Source organism: Microchirus variegatus (genome assembly GCF_963457635.1).
Source record: "Microchirus variegatus genome assembly, chromosome: 10".
NCBI lineage: Eukaryota > Metazoa > Chordata > Actinopteri > Pleuronectiformes > Soleidae > Microchirus > Microchirus variegatus.
The window spans coordinates 16,674,949-16,690,576 of record NC_139811.1 but is presented as its reverse complement, the minus strand read 5'-3'; the positions used below and the strand labels follow the sequence as shown (position 1 = coordinate 16,690,576).

At 40.9% G+C, this 15,628-nt stretch overlaps 3 protein-coding genes across 3 annotated transcripts; 2 read left to right on the top strand and 1 right to left on the bottom strand.

Annotated features, from left to right (window-relative positions):
• Positions 1–8: 8 nt before the first annotated feature.
• Positions 9–2,680, top strand: ccdc137 (coiled-coil domain containing 137). Its single transcript, XM_083896397.1, has 6 exons — positions 9–147; positions 431–570; positions 654–879; positions 1,046–1,128; positions 1,696–1,775; positions 1,859–2,680. Exons 1-6 carry the CDS (start codon positions 80–82, stop codon positions 2,072–2,074), a joined length of 813 nt encoding a protein of 270 aa, XP_083752523.1. The 5' UTR covers positions 9–79; the 3' UTR covers positions 2,075–2,680.
• A 2,844-nt stretch (positions 2,681–5,524) lies between these two features.
• LOC310932507 (G-protein coupled receptor family C group 5 member C-like) lies at positions 5,525–7,936 on the bottom strand (the record flags this gene model as incomplete). The annotated part of the gene is made up of 3 exons (XM_083895832.1): positions 5,525–5,614; positions 5,728–5,831; positions 6,961–7,936. The coding sequence occupies 3 exons, from the start codon at positions 7,934–7,936 to the stop codon at positions 5,525–5,527; spliced, it is 1,170 nt and encodes a 389-aa protein (XP_083751958.1).
• A 4,040-nt stretch (positions 7,937–11,976) lies between these two features.
• On the top strand, positions 11,977–14,899 carry btbd17b (BTB (POZ) domain containing 17b; the record flags this gene model as incomplete). Its single annotated transcript, XM_083896036.1, has 3 exons — positions 11,977–12,070; positions 13,199–13,484; positions 13,825–14,899. 3 exons carry the CDS (start codon positions 11,977–11,979, stop codon positions 14,897–14,899), a joined length of 1,455 nt encoding a protein of 484 aa, XP_083752162.1.
• Between the last annotated feature and the right edge of the window lie 729 nt (positions 14,900–15,628).

The following is a 15,628-nucleotide window of genomic DNA, read 5'->3' as shown; positions in this document are numbered from 1 at the left end:
AAGGTGAAGGTTCAGAGTTGAAAGGCTGACACGACGCTCGATCCACATGTGTTGTTGTATTCATACAAAATAAACTGCCATGGGGAAGAATACGAAGAAAGCCAACGAGCCAGTAAAAAGAGGGAACAAGTCTAAACATCACCTGAGGTAACGTAAGGAAGCTAACTGTGTAAAAGGCAATGGAGTAAGTGCTAGCTAGCTGTTATTAGCCCCCTAAGCTAGCTGCTAACTGAAGTGAAATGTTAAATTCATACTTTAGAGATGACATTAGCCTGCAGTTAAACTTCTTACTTCCCTTTGTTTTTTATTATATGTATCCGGAGTACTTACTTTGTGTCTTACAGTAATTGGCATCCATACATTGCATTGTTGCCAACTTTAGCTTTAACTTTTCCTTATCTCACTTCTTTTTGACATGTATGAATTGCAGTGATAAAACGCTGAAGCGAGATGGTAAACCAAAGAAAGCCAAAGAAGTAGACCACCTTAAACACATCCCGTTCAAGCTGCGCGAGATAATCAAGAGCAAGAATCAAATGGGATCCAAAAAATCTCAAAAGCCAAGAGAGGGTGAGTTAAAAAGAATAAACAAGTAAAGGTCTGTGCTGATGTCATGATAGATGTCATGAAAGTTTATTTTCTGTCTTCCTCAGCCATCTCATCCAAAGGCAAACCACAAGAGTCAGAAGATGGAGACATCCCTGTGCCACATTTCAAGAGGGGAAAGCAGGAAAGTGAGAAGGCATATCTGCGGCGTATGGACAATGCGGCCAAACATGTGCTCTTTCTCACGAAGAACCAAATAGACAGAAAGCCTGAGCTGGATGTAGAACAACAGGAGAGGCCTGTCGGGTTAGGCAAGTCTGTGAAAAAGAAGGAGTGAGTACAAATTGAATCCAAATCAGCAACAACATGCCATGGGGAAGATGAGATGAATACATTTTCTGCTTTTATGCAGTTTTTGGTCTCTGGTTCTAATAAAGTCAACTGGAAATCATGTTATCATACATGTCCTGAATTATAAAAGTCTAATGTCTTCTCTCAGGCACGATAAAGGGAGGCTACAGAGGCTGCACCAGAAAAAGTTGAACAGAAAAGAGGACATGATGGAAAAGGAGATGTTTGTCGGTAGGTAATGGATAGTTGTTATTTCCTCTTCAATTTTTTTTATATTTAATGAATACAATTAACATTTTTAAGAGCATTGAGACTCTCTGCCGTTTTGTTCAATTATTTTTTTGGGATTTGGCATTTTAGTTGACTGATCACAGAAAAATCAGATACAGCCAAATTGATATTCTTATAAGTTCAAAAACTGGCCCCAAATCTTTTGTTTCTATTGTTTGTGTTGTTTTGAATCACCTGTACTTCTCCTTCACCCACTTCTCTCATTTGTCTTAGTTGACAGAAGGCTGCAGCAGGATTTGTGAATCAAAATCAAATCCTTAAAGTGAGAAGTAAAAGGATCACTTTTTCTGGCCCAGCATAATTTAAAATGCAGTATTATTTGAGACTGTGTAGTATGGGGAGGAGGAACCAGTGGAAAACACACTATTACCGCCTTGTCAGATTTATATGTCTGTAGTTAATGCTTAGCATGTGTTAATGGTGTTTTATTTTCACCGTATTATATCGCACTTAAACCTGCTACAGTTAAAGTTTCTTGTGTAAACAAATGCTGGTTTTGATGCTTAGATCATGTTCCATTTGGGGAAGTTTCCATGGCCCCTCCGTCTTTGAACATCAAACCTAGGAAAGCTCAGGTCACATCAAAGGTAAGTGCTTTGTTGATTTATCACTATATCACAGAAATTTGACTAAGTGGCTAACTTAACTTTTCCTCCTGTACTGCTACCAGAGTTCTACAAAGGGACTGCTTCTCAACTCTCTCCTAGGCAACGCAGTGGTTTCCACAGCTAAGCCCTCTATGGCCAGGCAGAGAATCATGGAGGAGGAGAGGGAGCGAGCAGTGGCGGCCTACCGTCACCTGAAGAAACAGAAACAGCAGCAGCATGTGGACATGAAAGCAGCCCGTAAAAAAACTGCCAGTGATGAATCACATCAGTTAATTTAGGGAATATGATTCCTTAACTACAGTGAGAGCAACTGCACTGAACAGTGATGTTCAGAAACAGACAGATCGAAAGATCAGCAGACTCTGGGTGTTATATGCCAGAGGGTAACTGTAATTTACAACAGTGAAGCTAACCAAAGGGGAATGAGGCATACGTTTGCATCCATAGGCCACAGTTGAGGTAAGTTCCCCCAACGTAAATGATCAGAGGATTGGACATTATAATGATTTGTGTAGCTCATCACCATTTTATGAATTATGTGCAGATGGGGAGCTGATGTTGATTTCCTATCCTTGTATTTTCGACTGACATAGTTAGTGTTATATGTGATATTTGGACAATAAAAGGATGAGGGTTATCTCAAGGAATCAACCCCTGATTGTTTTCTGTAGTGCCACTAGATGGCAGTGCTTATGTTGTTAATTTGAGGTTCCATTGTCTGTATGGGAAGTAGAGGCATTTGGTTGTATACCATTTCATCTTGTAGGTTCAAAGATATTTTATGCTGTGTCCTGCAATGAGTCAGAATGCAGTGCAATTTATACTAATAAAATAAAAACAAAAAAATGTAAGTAATTATCGAACAATTTTACTATTACGACTGTCCCATAACTGCTCTGAGCCATTTGAGCATAATAGTGGATATAAATTGACATTTTTCCCCCCTGAGCAATAAAAGGGTTTGTCACATACAGAGTAATGCTTTTATAATCTTTGTTACTTGGTAATACTGAGCTGCTGGAAGAACAGTTTTCCCACTGAGTACTTGCACAACTTTGCATAACACATTATTCTTTTCATATGCTTTGAATTGCCTTTCTGTTGATCAGCTATATACAAAATCATTGCATTGCCTGTAGGAAGAACCATCTTTAAACTTGAACAGCAGGAATAAATACACATACTTTTTTTGGAACATAATGTAACAAACAAACAAACAAACAAACAAAGAATGAATGAATGAATGCATTGTTCCTATTTGTACCTTGCTGAGAGCAAGGTACAGAGATCCTTTTTAATTGTGAACTACTTATTAGAGCCACCATTGTTGACATTAGTAATGCTTTAAAGGTTTACCTTCATGAACAAGGTCTTTGTTTAAATATTGGCATGTGGGGCAAACTACAGTTAGACGTTTGTGTAATTGATCCATCAAAGGGTTTTAAAGCATGCCAGATCAAAAGGCAGACATTACAATTGTTACAGTAGTGACCAATTAATAATACCACCAGATGGCATTATCTAGTAGTATGAAATAAATGCCATCTGGACATCAGTTATTTCAGTTAAGTGGCATCAGTTATTTCTGTTTGTTCACCTTGAGCAGTGAGTTGTTCCTCGCCTGTGTTTGTCCTCTGAGGGTTGTCACAGTGACAAGAAAATGCAATAAGTGGGGACAGCTGCTTGTGATTGGTAGTGCTGCTGAATCTCTTGAGCCGAGCCCAACCACCACTGGTCATGAAACCAGCCTGCGTCCATATGCGCAAGACAGCTATTCATAATATCAGGGGATTTACGGTCCTTGCCTGTCATGGAAAGAAGCTCACTGATCAGGAAGCAATGTCTGATAGACTTTAGATGAAGTCACTGACGGGGATTCAGGTGTTTGTATTGTGGGATCCTGCACACAGTAACTAATAAGTAAATATGTTGACGTTATAAGTCCAATGAAAACAATTTGGATATAGTTTCCCTGTTGTCAATCAACACTGCTTATGTGCTTTTTTAATCATTGTTGTTGCAGCTTTATGCATCAAACTACATGTCTGATATGTGCTGGGGCTTTAAGGGTTTCTGATCCATCGTATTTCTGGTTGTTCATAACTGCTGACAGTGCAGGATGAGGGAGTCGCTGGGATTGAGCTTCGTCAGCCTGCTGCTAGGCAGCCACAGCTCACTCTAGTTTGTGTGTGTGTGATGACAAATCATTACCCATGCTTTTTTTTTTGTCTTAAACAAAATTAAGTTTCACAGTTTGAGTTCAGAAAACTATTTTTAAACCACGTTTAGTCAGTATGTGGATGAGTGTCTTTGTGGTCACGGTCTGACTATTTACTGATTGTCATGCAGCAAACTTGCATGCTCTGATCGATTCTGGCAGCCTCTCACTGCTGCTACTGTCAGACTATGAGGATTCCATTAAATAACTTTGAAAATACTCCTCTGTGCCACCTCAAATTGTTGGAAATAAAACTATACTTTGTGTCGATCCCTACAAGCCTATCGTGCTAAAATATGTAAATATTTGCCATTTGTAGGCAGCATAGATGGCAATCTTTCCTGACACCTTCCTGGCTGCCTCCTTATGAGCTGTTTAAACGTTAGGTTTAATAAGTTACTATCTACATCTTTACAAACAATGTAATCTTTTTAATAAATCAAAGACACCACATAGTCAAGTCCAATCAAATCACACGTGAACCAATGTGTTACATATAATGCAATGTAAAAGCAAGAACAGGAAAGTCACAGTCGGCAAATTGTAACAAAACAAAATCCTACGTTATGACAACACAACTTTTGTCAATTATAGATGCCAACTTTAGACTGCACACAACAGTCTACACAGTCTTTTGAACTTTAGCCTCGTCTTGATGAAAGACAAAGTCGAAAGAAGCAGCTGTAATTTACATGTTTACATGTGTACATGTGAAACTGAGCTGAGAAAATCCTCCAATTCACTACTCTTGTATTTGTGACTGAGCTTCTCTACATACAAAACAATTTGTGCACAAAGTGAGAAAATAAAGCTAATAAAATAATTCTGATGTCGTTGAGAGATACTATAGGTTATCTTACAGGGTAACTACCACGTTATTAAAGCAGGTGTCTCAAACTGGTGGCCCGGGGGCCCCATGCGGTCCCCCACTTAATATCATGTTATCATGAAAACATGGCCCACGACCACGTTGTCTTTTAAACACAGTGTGTCACCAGCGAGGTGATACAATATTTGCTATACAATATGTTTGCTAGCATTTTTTTTATAACCATAATAATAATGATCATGTCATAATTATCCCATTATTAAATGTATAATATACAACATTCAATTACATATATAAATACGCTAGCAGTGGCCAAAACGGCTCCTGGTACAAATTTTAATTACAGTTGTCCACACTATTATTTATGTAATTTAAAATAAATGTCTGTTTTTGATATTAATACATTCATTTTTCATCATAAATAGTATTATTAAGTGTCTGATATCATGATGCAATATTGTGAACAGTTGTCCCCCCCCCCCCCCCAATTCTAGGCCAGCCCCCTCTTGACCACAATAGATGCGCATTGGCCCTCAGGTCATTTGAGTTTGAGACCCCTGTATTAAAGCATCTTCCTAAGGAAGCAAAAATGATTATACATTTGTTACTAAGAGCTGTGGTTTGCTAACAAACTCTCGGTAGAGATTATTTCATAGCTGTAACAACCGAGTGTGCTTTGAGCTAGGAGTTGGCTGCATGAGGCAGGGAGCTGCTACTTCCTGGACTCAAAGAGGGGGATGTTGCTCGAGAGATCATCGCTTCTTGCTGTGTCTATAAAAACATGGAAGGAATTGATTACTTAAGGCGTGATGGCAAGAAGAAAGGATTATGTAAACAAAGTGTTATTATTATGTAATTCGCATAGGTACTGTAAACACCCTCACCTTTGACAGAGCGTTGGCAATCAGTGCTATTTCAGTGGGCTGGTACACGCAACTTCGTACCAGACCATTGTAAGCCCCATATGGAGACACAGGCTTCGTGGGTACTGTCAAAGAAAAAGACAGAAGACGATGTGAAGACGTGATCTTTGTTCAGTTTCGTTATATGATGCACACTTGGACACAGAGAGTTCGAAAACAGCTCCAAAAAACAGAAACACTGATTGATATCTGTCTCTGTTTGAGGAGGATATTTCATGTAGTAGTATGACGAAAATGTCAAAATGTCATGAGCTGTTCTTCTGTTTCTATTTTTTGATTTGATGAGTGTCTGTCACATGGCTTACATGAGGAAACAATTAACACATAATATTGTTGATGTGACTTTTCATGATACTTGTCACCTTCTTCCCTTCTTTTAACTACAAACGCAATATTTTTGGTGCAAGATGCAACAGCATGTGTAATTTTGTCCATACTGTGGGATTAATGGCGCCTCCCATTGGCTGGATTGTTTCACTTTGTTGTGTCACATTTGTAAGATCAAGGTGTTCTGATTACATTTTTGAATTTCGTCTCTTGAGGTTTTCAGCGAGCATCAATAGCATACAGAACACAGCAAGAAAGTATTGTTAAGCCATTAGAAATTACATTAATAAAATTTGATTTGATTTGGCAACATCCAAAGAAGATTGAATCATGTTGATGTAAAAAAACAACAGTGTTTTGGTTAACTTAACTGTCCTGAAAGGTGCATTATTAGTGAGATTTTATTCATTAGAGAAGTTTGTTTTGTCTGACCGCAGAACATGCTGCTTAATATTCAATAGTTCTTTATTTTTTTTTGTTCTTGAGCAAAGTTTAATCCCGCCGTTGTTGGACACTTCTTGGCTCTGTAGTTGTTGACTGACTTCATGTAATTTCCTTCATACTGACCAACACACACCAAAAACTGAGAGGACTGTGGTGTTTTTTGGGGTATTTTATGTATGTCCATACAGTTCGCTTTAATTAGAAGTCACACGTAAAGGTCCTGTTTGTAACCTTCCTTTCTTTTTTTTTAGCAGAATTTGTTTGTTTTGAATATGCATATTTTATGCAGTTTTAACAAGCACTTGCTTGTGGAGGCTTCTTACTTGCATTGCCATTTTTTTCTACAGCAGCCTGAATAGAAAAACATATGGCTGCCTAATTTTCCTTGATGGGAAAGGGGAGTACATATACGTTATGCCGTACCTGCTGGAGGCTCGTCCAGAGAGAAAGCTTTATTATCCAGGTACACGTTCTGGTGGCGTGTCTCCGCCTCTTTAAGAATGTTGTCACACACCAGGCTCCTGGCAGGGTAGACATGTTCTCCGTCATGGAGCTCCTCCTTGTCAGGGTCTTGCTGTGTCAGTAAGCACATTTCTGGGATAGTGTAGAAGAAGAGGAACACCCAGGCATTTGACACCACAGCAATAGCCAGTGTGGGATCATCCCAGCTTGGGTTCCCGGCCATTCTGTTCCCGGCAATGTACATGATAATCCAGGCTACCCAGATAGCTATGGAGAAGAGGCCTGTGACCAATATGAAAGCACCATCTCTGCGCCACTTCTTATGCTTGTGTAGCAGTGGGGGCACACCCATCACCACCACAGCTAGCAGCAGAACCATCACATAAATGAGTGCAATCACAAAGTCCTGGTTGGCAATGCTGCAAGACAGGTTGGGGGCAATGACACCTCCTGTTGGCCTAGCCTCAGTGATAATAAGCCACTCAGTGTTGATGATCACCTCAACCAGCCACAAACCCAGCACTCCCAGGCAGAAAATCCAACTCCTGGGTGCCCGACACCTCCGCTGCAGCAGGGTAAGCCACAGCCCGTGCATTACCAGGCAGGAGAAACATCCTGCAAACAGTACTCCAAACAGGAACCTGCGTGCAGCACAGGTGGTAGCGTACCGGTCCACTATGAAGGCAAAAGTGAGCCCAAAGAGCCCCAGAGTGAAGACGAGGATGCCAGCCTGCAGCACCACTGTACCCTTTCTATTAGTGTCCGTCACAAGCGGTAAGCTGGCCATGAGGATGATGAAAAGGATAAAGGAGGTCCCCACTCCAGCAGCAGCGATGGCCTCCACCACGACCCCCCACACTTTGGTCAGGTCACACAGATTGTAGTATATGGAGCTGATGCTGGAGCCACATCCCTTTGGAGCGCTGGTCGGGTCCATGACTTAACTGCAGAATTCCCTTTTTGGAGGGCGAGAGGGAATAGTTGTAATGTTTATTATTTGCATTTTTGAATATTAAAATATAAATGCAAACTTAATGCACCTGAAAACAAACACAAACACCCAAAGCAGGTTATGACTATGTCACAACACAGTGAACAAATAATATATTCCACAAACAAACCCTGTAAAAACTGCTCTCAGTTATTTTAAGTGTTTTGTGTGCTAAATGAGGGCCCTTTCTTAAATCCAAGAGATACTGTACAACTCGAACCTTAAAGTGTTTTCTGCTTTTAATTATGTCTCTGTGGTGGAACTGAATCACAGATCAGACACTGTGTGGTTATGCTGCACCGTTTAATTTACACATCATTTTTATCATGAGACACCATCAACTGCTCCTGGGTGGGCTAGCAATCCGTTTATTATTACAATATTATATGTTATAATAATATTAATAATAATAATTAAAAAAAAGTAAATCATATTTATAAATCACTTTTGCCTTGACGTTAAGTTTAAAATTAATTGTAAATGGAAATATCACTGCGTTCTGAATTGAATAATACATTGATAAACCAATTAGTTACAAAAAAGTAACATTGCATGATTAAGTACTGAATTTAAGCGTGCGATTTTCAAACATGTTTTTTCTTACCTGGACTGAGCTCTCCAGCAGGTGTTTTACTCCAGTAGATTTATTTATCCCTTTTTTTTTTTCTTGCTCCTTAAAAATTATAAAAACAATGCCGGTGCGTTCAAGGACCTTCTTCGTGTAATCACGTTTATTTCTCCCTCCGCTTCCAGTCACGTACAGTTCTCCATCTACCCACTTTCTCGCTTTTTTTCCCCTTTCTAAATAGACATATGGTAATCAACTCACTGACAGTAAGTATTGTACCCGCCAGTCCGCTGTGGTTTTCTTTTTGAATATATATTATTATTGTGTCCTCTAATGTCCTTCTAACCTACTAGTTCTTCAGAGTTGCGTGAAACTTCTTCCTCCATCAGCCCGTGTGCTGTTTGCAGCTTTGCATATCGTGTGAGATTAGCACCTCGCTGCCCTACTTATTTGTTTTTAGGCGATTTACATGCAAACAAAGGCACCACTCACCTCTGCACTGTCACTGCCACTTGTTTGGGAGGAGGCTGTGTCACCTGCTGTGAGCGTTGTTGTCACTGATGACTGATGATCAATGCTTCCTCTCTCAGGGTTGATTGGATCAGTTTCATGATTTCATTCTGAAATGATCAGCTGCTGCTGCTGCTGCTGCTCACAAAGCAGCTTACACCATATGAGTTGGCCTACTTTTGGGGTTTTATTAGAGGGGGATAAAAGTGCCCTGTAAACAGTGACATTTAACAACATTTCAAATCCATCTCAACGTATTTCAATATTGTCAACGTACGTGCGTTACAATAATCTGTGACATTCATTCAGTCATATTTGTGCCTCACATTAGAAAATAATAAGTGTATACTATACAGTAACTGCTGCTGCTGGGCTGTCGTCAAGAGAGCAGACTGTGTTTGCAGAGCCACCTGGTGGAAAACTTGGTTATAGGTCTTCACCCTGTTTTTAAACTAGGATTACATAACGAAATAGAGCTTAATATTGATCTTTTTTGGAGGCCTGGCATTGACTAATGCCATTGATTTTTAAGATTTGAAAAGAAAAAGTCACATTCTCCTTCATCTGAAACATGCTTAAATAACTGCCGTAAATATGAAAACTTGGTTTGTGCATTATAAAGTGGTTGAGGACATAGTGGACAAGTTATATATCATTTGGCCCTAATACTCTTCCATATATGTCAGACTATAATTTATTATTTTTTTTACCTTAAAGGTGCCATATGTAAGAATGTGGCCAAAAACGGTTACTACATTCAAATTCAAAATACCGAGGTCTTTAAGGTTTTGTTTTCTGACGTACCTGGCAACCCGTGGTTGCTCGGCAGCTGAGACTCTACTGACTGCAATGATTAGTAGACGGCGGTAGGTGGCGCCACATGCCAAAACATGATTTCAAAACATAAACATCATTTGCAGTCTGCAAAATATTTTTTTAATGCAAATATTTTTGCTGTACTGTTGTTGTTGGTGAGTTCAGTTTGTTATATGAACATTATTCCTGATATTTTATGGCCAATTGCTTTAGATTTAAATGCACCTTTAAATATAAATAACAAGTTCTTTGATAACAAACTCACGGCCCGTGGGCCAAATGTGACCCCCCTAGTTGATTTCATGTGGCCCAACATGTAATATCAAGCTCATATCTGTATTTATTTATTTCTATTTGGAGATTGATTTAGCATCAGATGCAGTTTTATTGTGAACTATGAACACTTAACTCTATGCTCTATGTCAGCTGAGATCGGCACAGCACCCCTGCAACCCTCCTGTGGAGGATAAAGTGGTAGAAAATGGATGGATGGATGGATGGATGGATGTAATGTTCAGGCAGCCTGATTATCTGGTGTGTCCCCTCTGGCTTTGAGGTCATCCCAGACAACACGCTGAAGCTAATTCTAGTGTACAGCCTGTACTAAACTCATTGTTTATAATGTGTGAGGGAGCCACCGTGGTTCATCGATCCCCTCAATGGATCTTGTCCCGAGGGCTGCTCTCTGCACAAACCCAGCAACTCATCAATGCATTCCTTTGCACTCTAGTCCTGTTAGCCGATTCTTAATAGGAGCTCATCTCAAATTAACCTCAACGTAGAACATCGTCTTTTCGCATGCACATGTAAAAAAGACTTTTGGGTCATTTAAATTCCAGCTACTGAATCTTGTTTTAGCACCCAGCTCCACTTTTGGCTGGTAAACAAACCGGCAAAACATGCCACTGTATATGATCCAAATTCCTTGTCCTTGTTGTCAAGCTCAGTTTTTTTTGTTTTTTTTTTGCATCATGCTTCATTAAGGCCACCTCAACGCTGCTCTCCTCTGCAAACCTGTCAGGTTATTCATAGCAGTGGCTCAGGTTGGGTTCTCCCAGGATGTCTCATCTCCTGCATTGTTACTGCAGCCTGGCAGCCCTCAGGGCTTCACTAGCCCAATTCTCTTTTTTGATAACATCTCCATGTCTGCCCTGTAGTGAGCCTGGTAGAGGTAGAGATTGTGGCAGATGACGAGTATACATAACTAACGGAGTAGATCTTTTTTGGGGGGTGAGTTGAACAGGAATCGCACTATTGGCTCGCTCGTATTGAATCGTTATTTTAGGACGCGTGACTTCATGCGGTTCTTGAACTCACTCTGCGTTGTTACATCATTTCACATTGATTATCATAGCTCTGAGGTTAGTGCTTTCCCTCCCTGCAGCAACATTAGCTCCATGTCCAGCTGGACTTTATCACACATGTGCAATAAGCCTGTGTGAGGTTTGAGATAATTAGCATCCGAGATGCACTTAATGATGCATAACGCAGTTTGAAGCAGTGGGGAAACAAGCAGGTGAATTTTGATAAACAGTGCTTGCCTTAAATTGATAGTTTAGTCCATAAGAGAAGTGATTTCTGCCTGCTGAAAATTTTACCATATAATTGGATTATGCAATTTGATCTGGTCATTCATATTAGAAGCTCAATTAGCTTTGGCAGATTGTCTCCAGGGCAACTTACTCTAATTACTGTTGCATTCTGAATTCCATTAAGTCAAGACACTGTGTTAATCTTTTATAATGCTTATTGCGCCTAGTCCCTAGTGAAACTATATATATATATATAAATAAACAGGTTATTGATCAATGCCATGTGACATCCAAAAGGGAGAAATACAAAATCAAAGCTGTCGCTATAGCAACGCCCCTGCCAGATTCCACCAATCAATGGAGTCTGTGGGGTTGCGAGATGCACCAGGGAAAGGCCAGCGTCCTACATAAGGAGTGCGGGACGGGGAGCAGGGAGCCACAAAGGGGGGGCAGCAACACACCTTTCGTCGCGCACACGATAAAGACACAGCAACAAGAGGAAGGGTCAGAAAAGAGTGGTACACAGAAAAGAAGAGAGGCAGGGAATATCCAAGAAGATAATGCTACGCTCACGTGGACGAGGGACCCCTGCCTGGGTCTATGTGGGCACTCTATTCATCTTCATCCACTTGCACCCTATCACAGTTAGAGGAGGTAAGGTGACAAATGAATTGGTGGCTTTTAAGCGATCGTCCCACTTTTGTTACGCTTTGTTCTGTTTCACGTCCAGCTTCCCTCATACTGTCAGTGGATAGTAGGGCATGGCATGATTGTGTAGCTCTCACTCAGATATTCAACTCATCCTGTCCTCATCCATCTGTCTTCTTATGGGCACGGACAGAGAGACAAATGCTATAGTACACCACTAACTCAAAAGATAGTAATTTCTTTAAGATCTGAATATGACAGATTTGGACCAATAACATTACTTTGCTGTCAGACTCACTTGACCACAAACTTGTCTAATCATAGCTATTTCAGAACTGTGAGTAAAATGTTTTATTTAATCTTTTCAGCTCGTTAGTGGTTGACTCATGATTTATTCATTGTGTTTTTTTCTACTATAAATAAGTCTGGTAAGTTATATTTATAAGTAAATGATGTCACTGACAGTAAACACTGCGACCCTGTTACATTGAATTTGGCAATTTCACATTGATCTCCACTGTGCTGGAATCATTTGCCCACACGCTCAGTCTAGCTCAGCTGACTCAGTGTGCCGGCTGGCTAATTAGAAAAATTTGACTTTGAATTGGGGGCACTTGGTTGAGGTGGCGAATTGAAGACTTGAGGCATCAGGAGCCAAGTGTACTCCCCTTGTGCCTCATTAAACCCCCAGTAACAGGCCTGCAAAGCTGCTGGTGGCATGTGTGCAGACTGGAAACAGCAGCTTGTCATGCTGAGTCTTTCATATTTGATTCTCCAAAAAGTGATTCTTGCAGAGGATCCACAGAAGCAGCAGTCAGGCTGCAGACTCACAATCTCTTTTCTGACCATGTGATATTTTGGAGGATTTCTGTCATCCACCTGGTTTTTTTTTTTTTTGAAACCACAAGAATAGAAGGGTGTGATCTGCTTCTTCCATGACACACATGCAGGATTGTCAGGTGTGGCTCAGTAGAAATGTTGTGCTTTCCCATTTCTTAATGTGTCAAATAAAAGTTTATGGAGCAAATGAATGTGAACTAGGGCCATAGGAATGTGAAACAGTCTGAATCAAATGTTATCATAGTGTTTCTGTCAGGTTTAGCTATTGTCCAAAATCTTGCTCTCTCTCCACAGCTGCTCTGAAGCAGGAGGCAGCGCTGGACAGTGGGGCAACGGTGCTGAACCACTCCATGGGTTTGGTGCAGCGCATGGAGACGCTGCTGGTGATCGGGAACAGCAGTGACGTCACTCTCCGGGTGCAGACCATAAACACGGACGAGGTGAAGGTGATCCAGGCCCACAGCCTTCTTCTCACCCTGCAGAGTGATGTGTTCGAGGAACTGCTGTTCAGCCGCAACAGCAGTACTGTGGTTCTGAGGGAGTCGCCTGACTGTGCAGCTGTCTTTGACAAGTTTGTCAGGTGAGGGTGACTCACAGTGGCAGCACAGTTAATGAGATTTATAATTAACCAACAACAATCCAGTATCGTGCATACCTCAGGATTTTCCACAGGTATACATTTGGAGGTCTTTACCGTTCATTTTGCTTCTCTCCTTTCTATTTAGAGAAGTGAGATGCTCTCCATCTTGTGAGATATTCTAAAATTACATCTGCGGTTTGAGGCTCACAGTCAAATATCAAACAGTGTGGGTTTTTTCCAGTAACTCTGTTGTGAGGAGAGAGCACAGCTCCATAATACAATGTGCATCACAGAAAAAAAAAACTGTTAGATAACCTACAGATTTTTATTTTTCTTGCAGGTATTTGTACTGCGGTGACATCTCAGTGCGGCTGGATCAGGCGATTTCTCTGCATAAGCTGGCCAGCAAGTATCATGTGTGGGGTTTGCAGCAGGGTCTGACCCAATATATGACCCAGCATCTTTCTAGTGATTCTCCCATGGGGCATGTGGTTGGCTGGTACAACTATGCACTTCAAATTGGGGACATGGCCCTGCGGGACAACTGCCTGCAATACTTGTCCTGGAACCTATCTTCTGTGCTGCAGAGCGGAGAGTGGGGCTCCATCAGTGAGGACCTGCTGCTCTCCTTGCTCCAGCGTTCTGACCTCATTCTGCAAAGTGAGCTGGAGCTCTACGAAGCCTTAGAAGCCTGGATCAACCGGAACCAGCCCCTCAGTTCGACAGTGGAGAGTGCACTAAGGGCTGTTCGATATGGCATGATCCCTCCTCAGCACCTCTTCCGTCTTCAGAAGCAATCTGCCCTCATGTTCAAGTATTACGAATCCATTCGCGATCTCCTCTATCTAGCATTCCAATTCCACTCTGCCTCACCCATCCAGCTGGCCAAGTACTTTGATGTCAACTGCAGTATTTTCACTCCTCGTAACTACCTGTCCTCCTCCTGGGGTTCACCTTGGGTAATCAATAACCCCACCCGCGACGACCGCAGTTTCAGTTTTCAGACTCAACTCGGGCCCAGTGGCCACGACTCCAGTAAGAGAGTGACATGGAACACCCTGTTCTCCCCTCGCTGGCTCCCACTCAGTGCCAGGTCAACCTACACTGAGCTGGGCACTATGCAGCCCACCCGCACAGATGGAGGTAGACCTCGCATTATTGTCACACCAGCCACATCTAGTCCAGACTTTGCCGGCGTTAGTTTCCAGAAGACGGTGATTGTAATGGCAAAACAGCAGGGGAAAGTGGTGGTTCGTCACGTCTACAACTTCCACCAAAGCACAGAGGAGGCTGGGGATTTCCTGCTGGATGCTGACCTGCAGCGCCGGGCATCAGAATACCTCATTGACAGCTCCCTCTATCTGCACATTATCATAAAACCACTCTACCATTCGCTCCTAGTCGCCAGGAAATAACATGCCGGAAGTCGGCATGGCCTCATCATTGGCTCTCCACCCTCCACCCAAACAATCACATGCACGGTTAAGTGCACTCATATCACAGACACACATGTTCATGTCTGTGACATTTCCATTGTTACTTCATTTATGCATTTTGATGTATTCCAACTTTTTCGCAAGGGGTTGGGTGTGGTATAGTAAATGATGCACAACGTAACAGCTCAGTAGTGATTGCAACATGAGAAATGGTGGGTTACTTCAGTTTATCAAGCATTCTAAGAGATACTTGTATTTTTTATTGTATTTGTTCTGTTTTTTTTTTTTTAAGTCTGCCTGTTCCTTACATGTATTAAATCTATATAATGGCTAGTGTTATTTTTAAAAGTGATCAATATTGCTGTTAATTTATTAATTTCAAGACTCAAATATTGCCTTTTAATTCATCAGTGTTTTATCCTATGACATATTTATTTAATTTATACATACCAAAATGTGAAAATTAAGGTGCAATTCTATTATTAGTTATTATTTATTATTAATAATAATAATAATAATAATAATACATATTATTATTATTATACTTAGTTGGGAAGTAATAAATTAAATTTACTCGAGTGATTGTAATTGAGGTGTTTTTGTGTGTGCAGCTTTACTACTTTTTAAAACTTTTAAGTATGTTAATGTAACCCTATCTATGATTATTGTACCTCACTATATTTTAAATAACATCTGTCACTGGTTAAG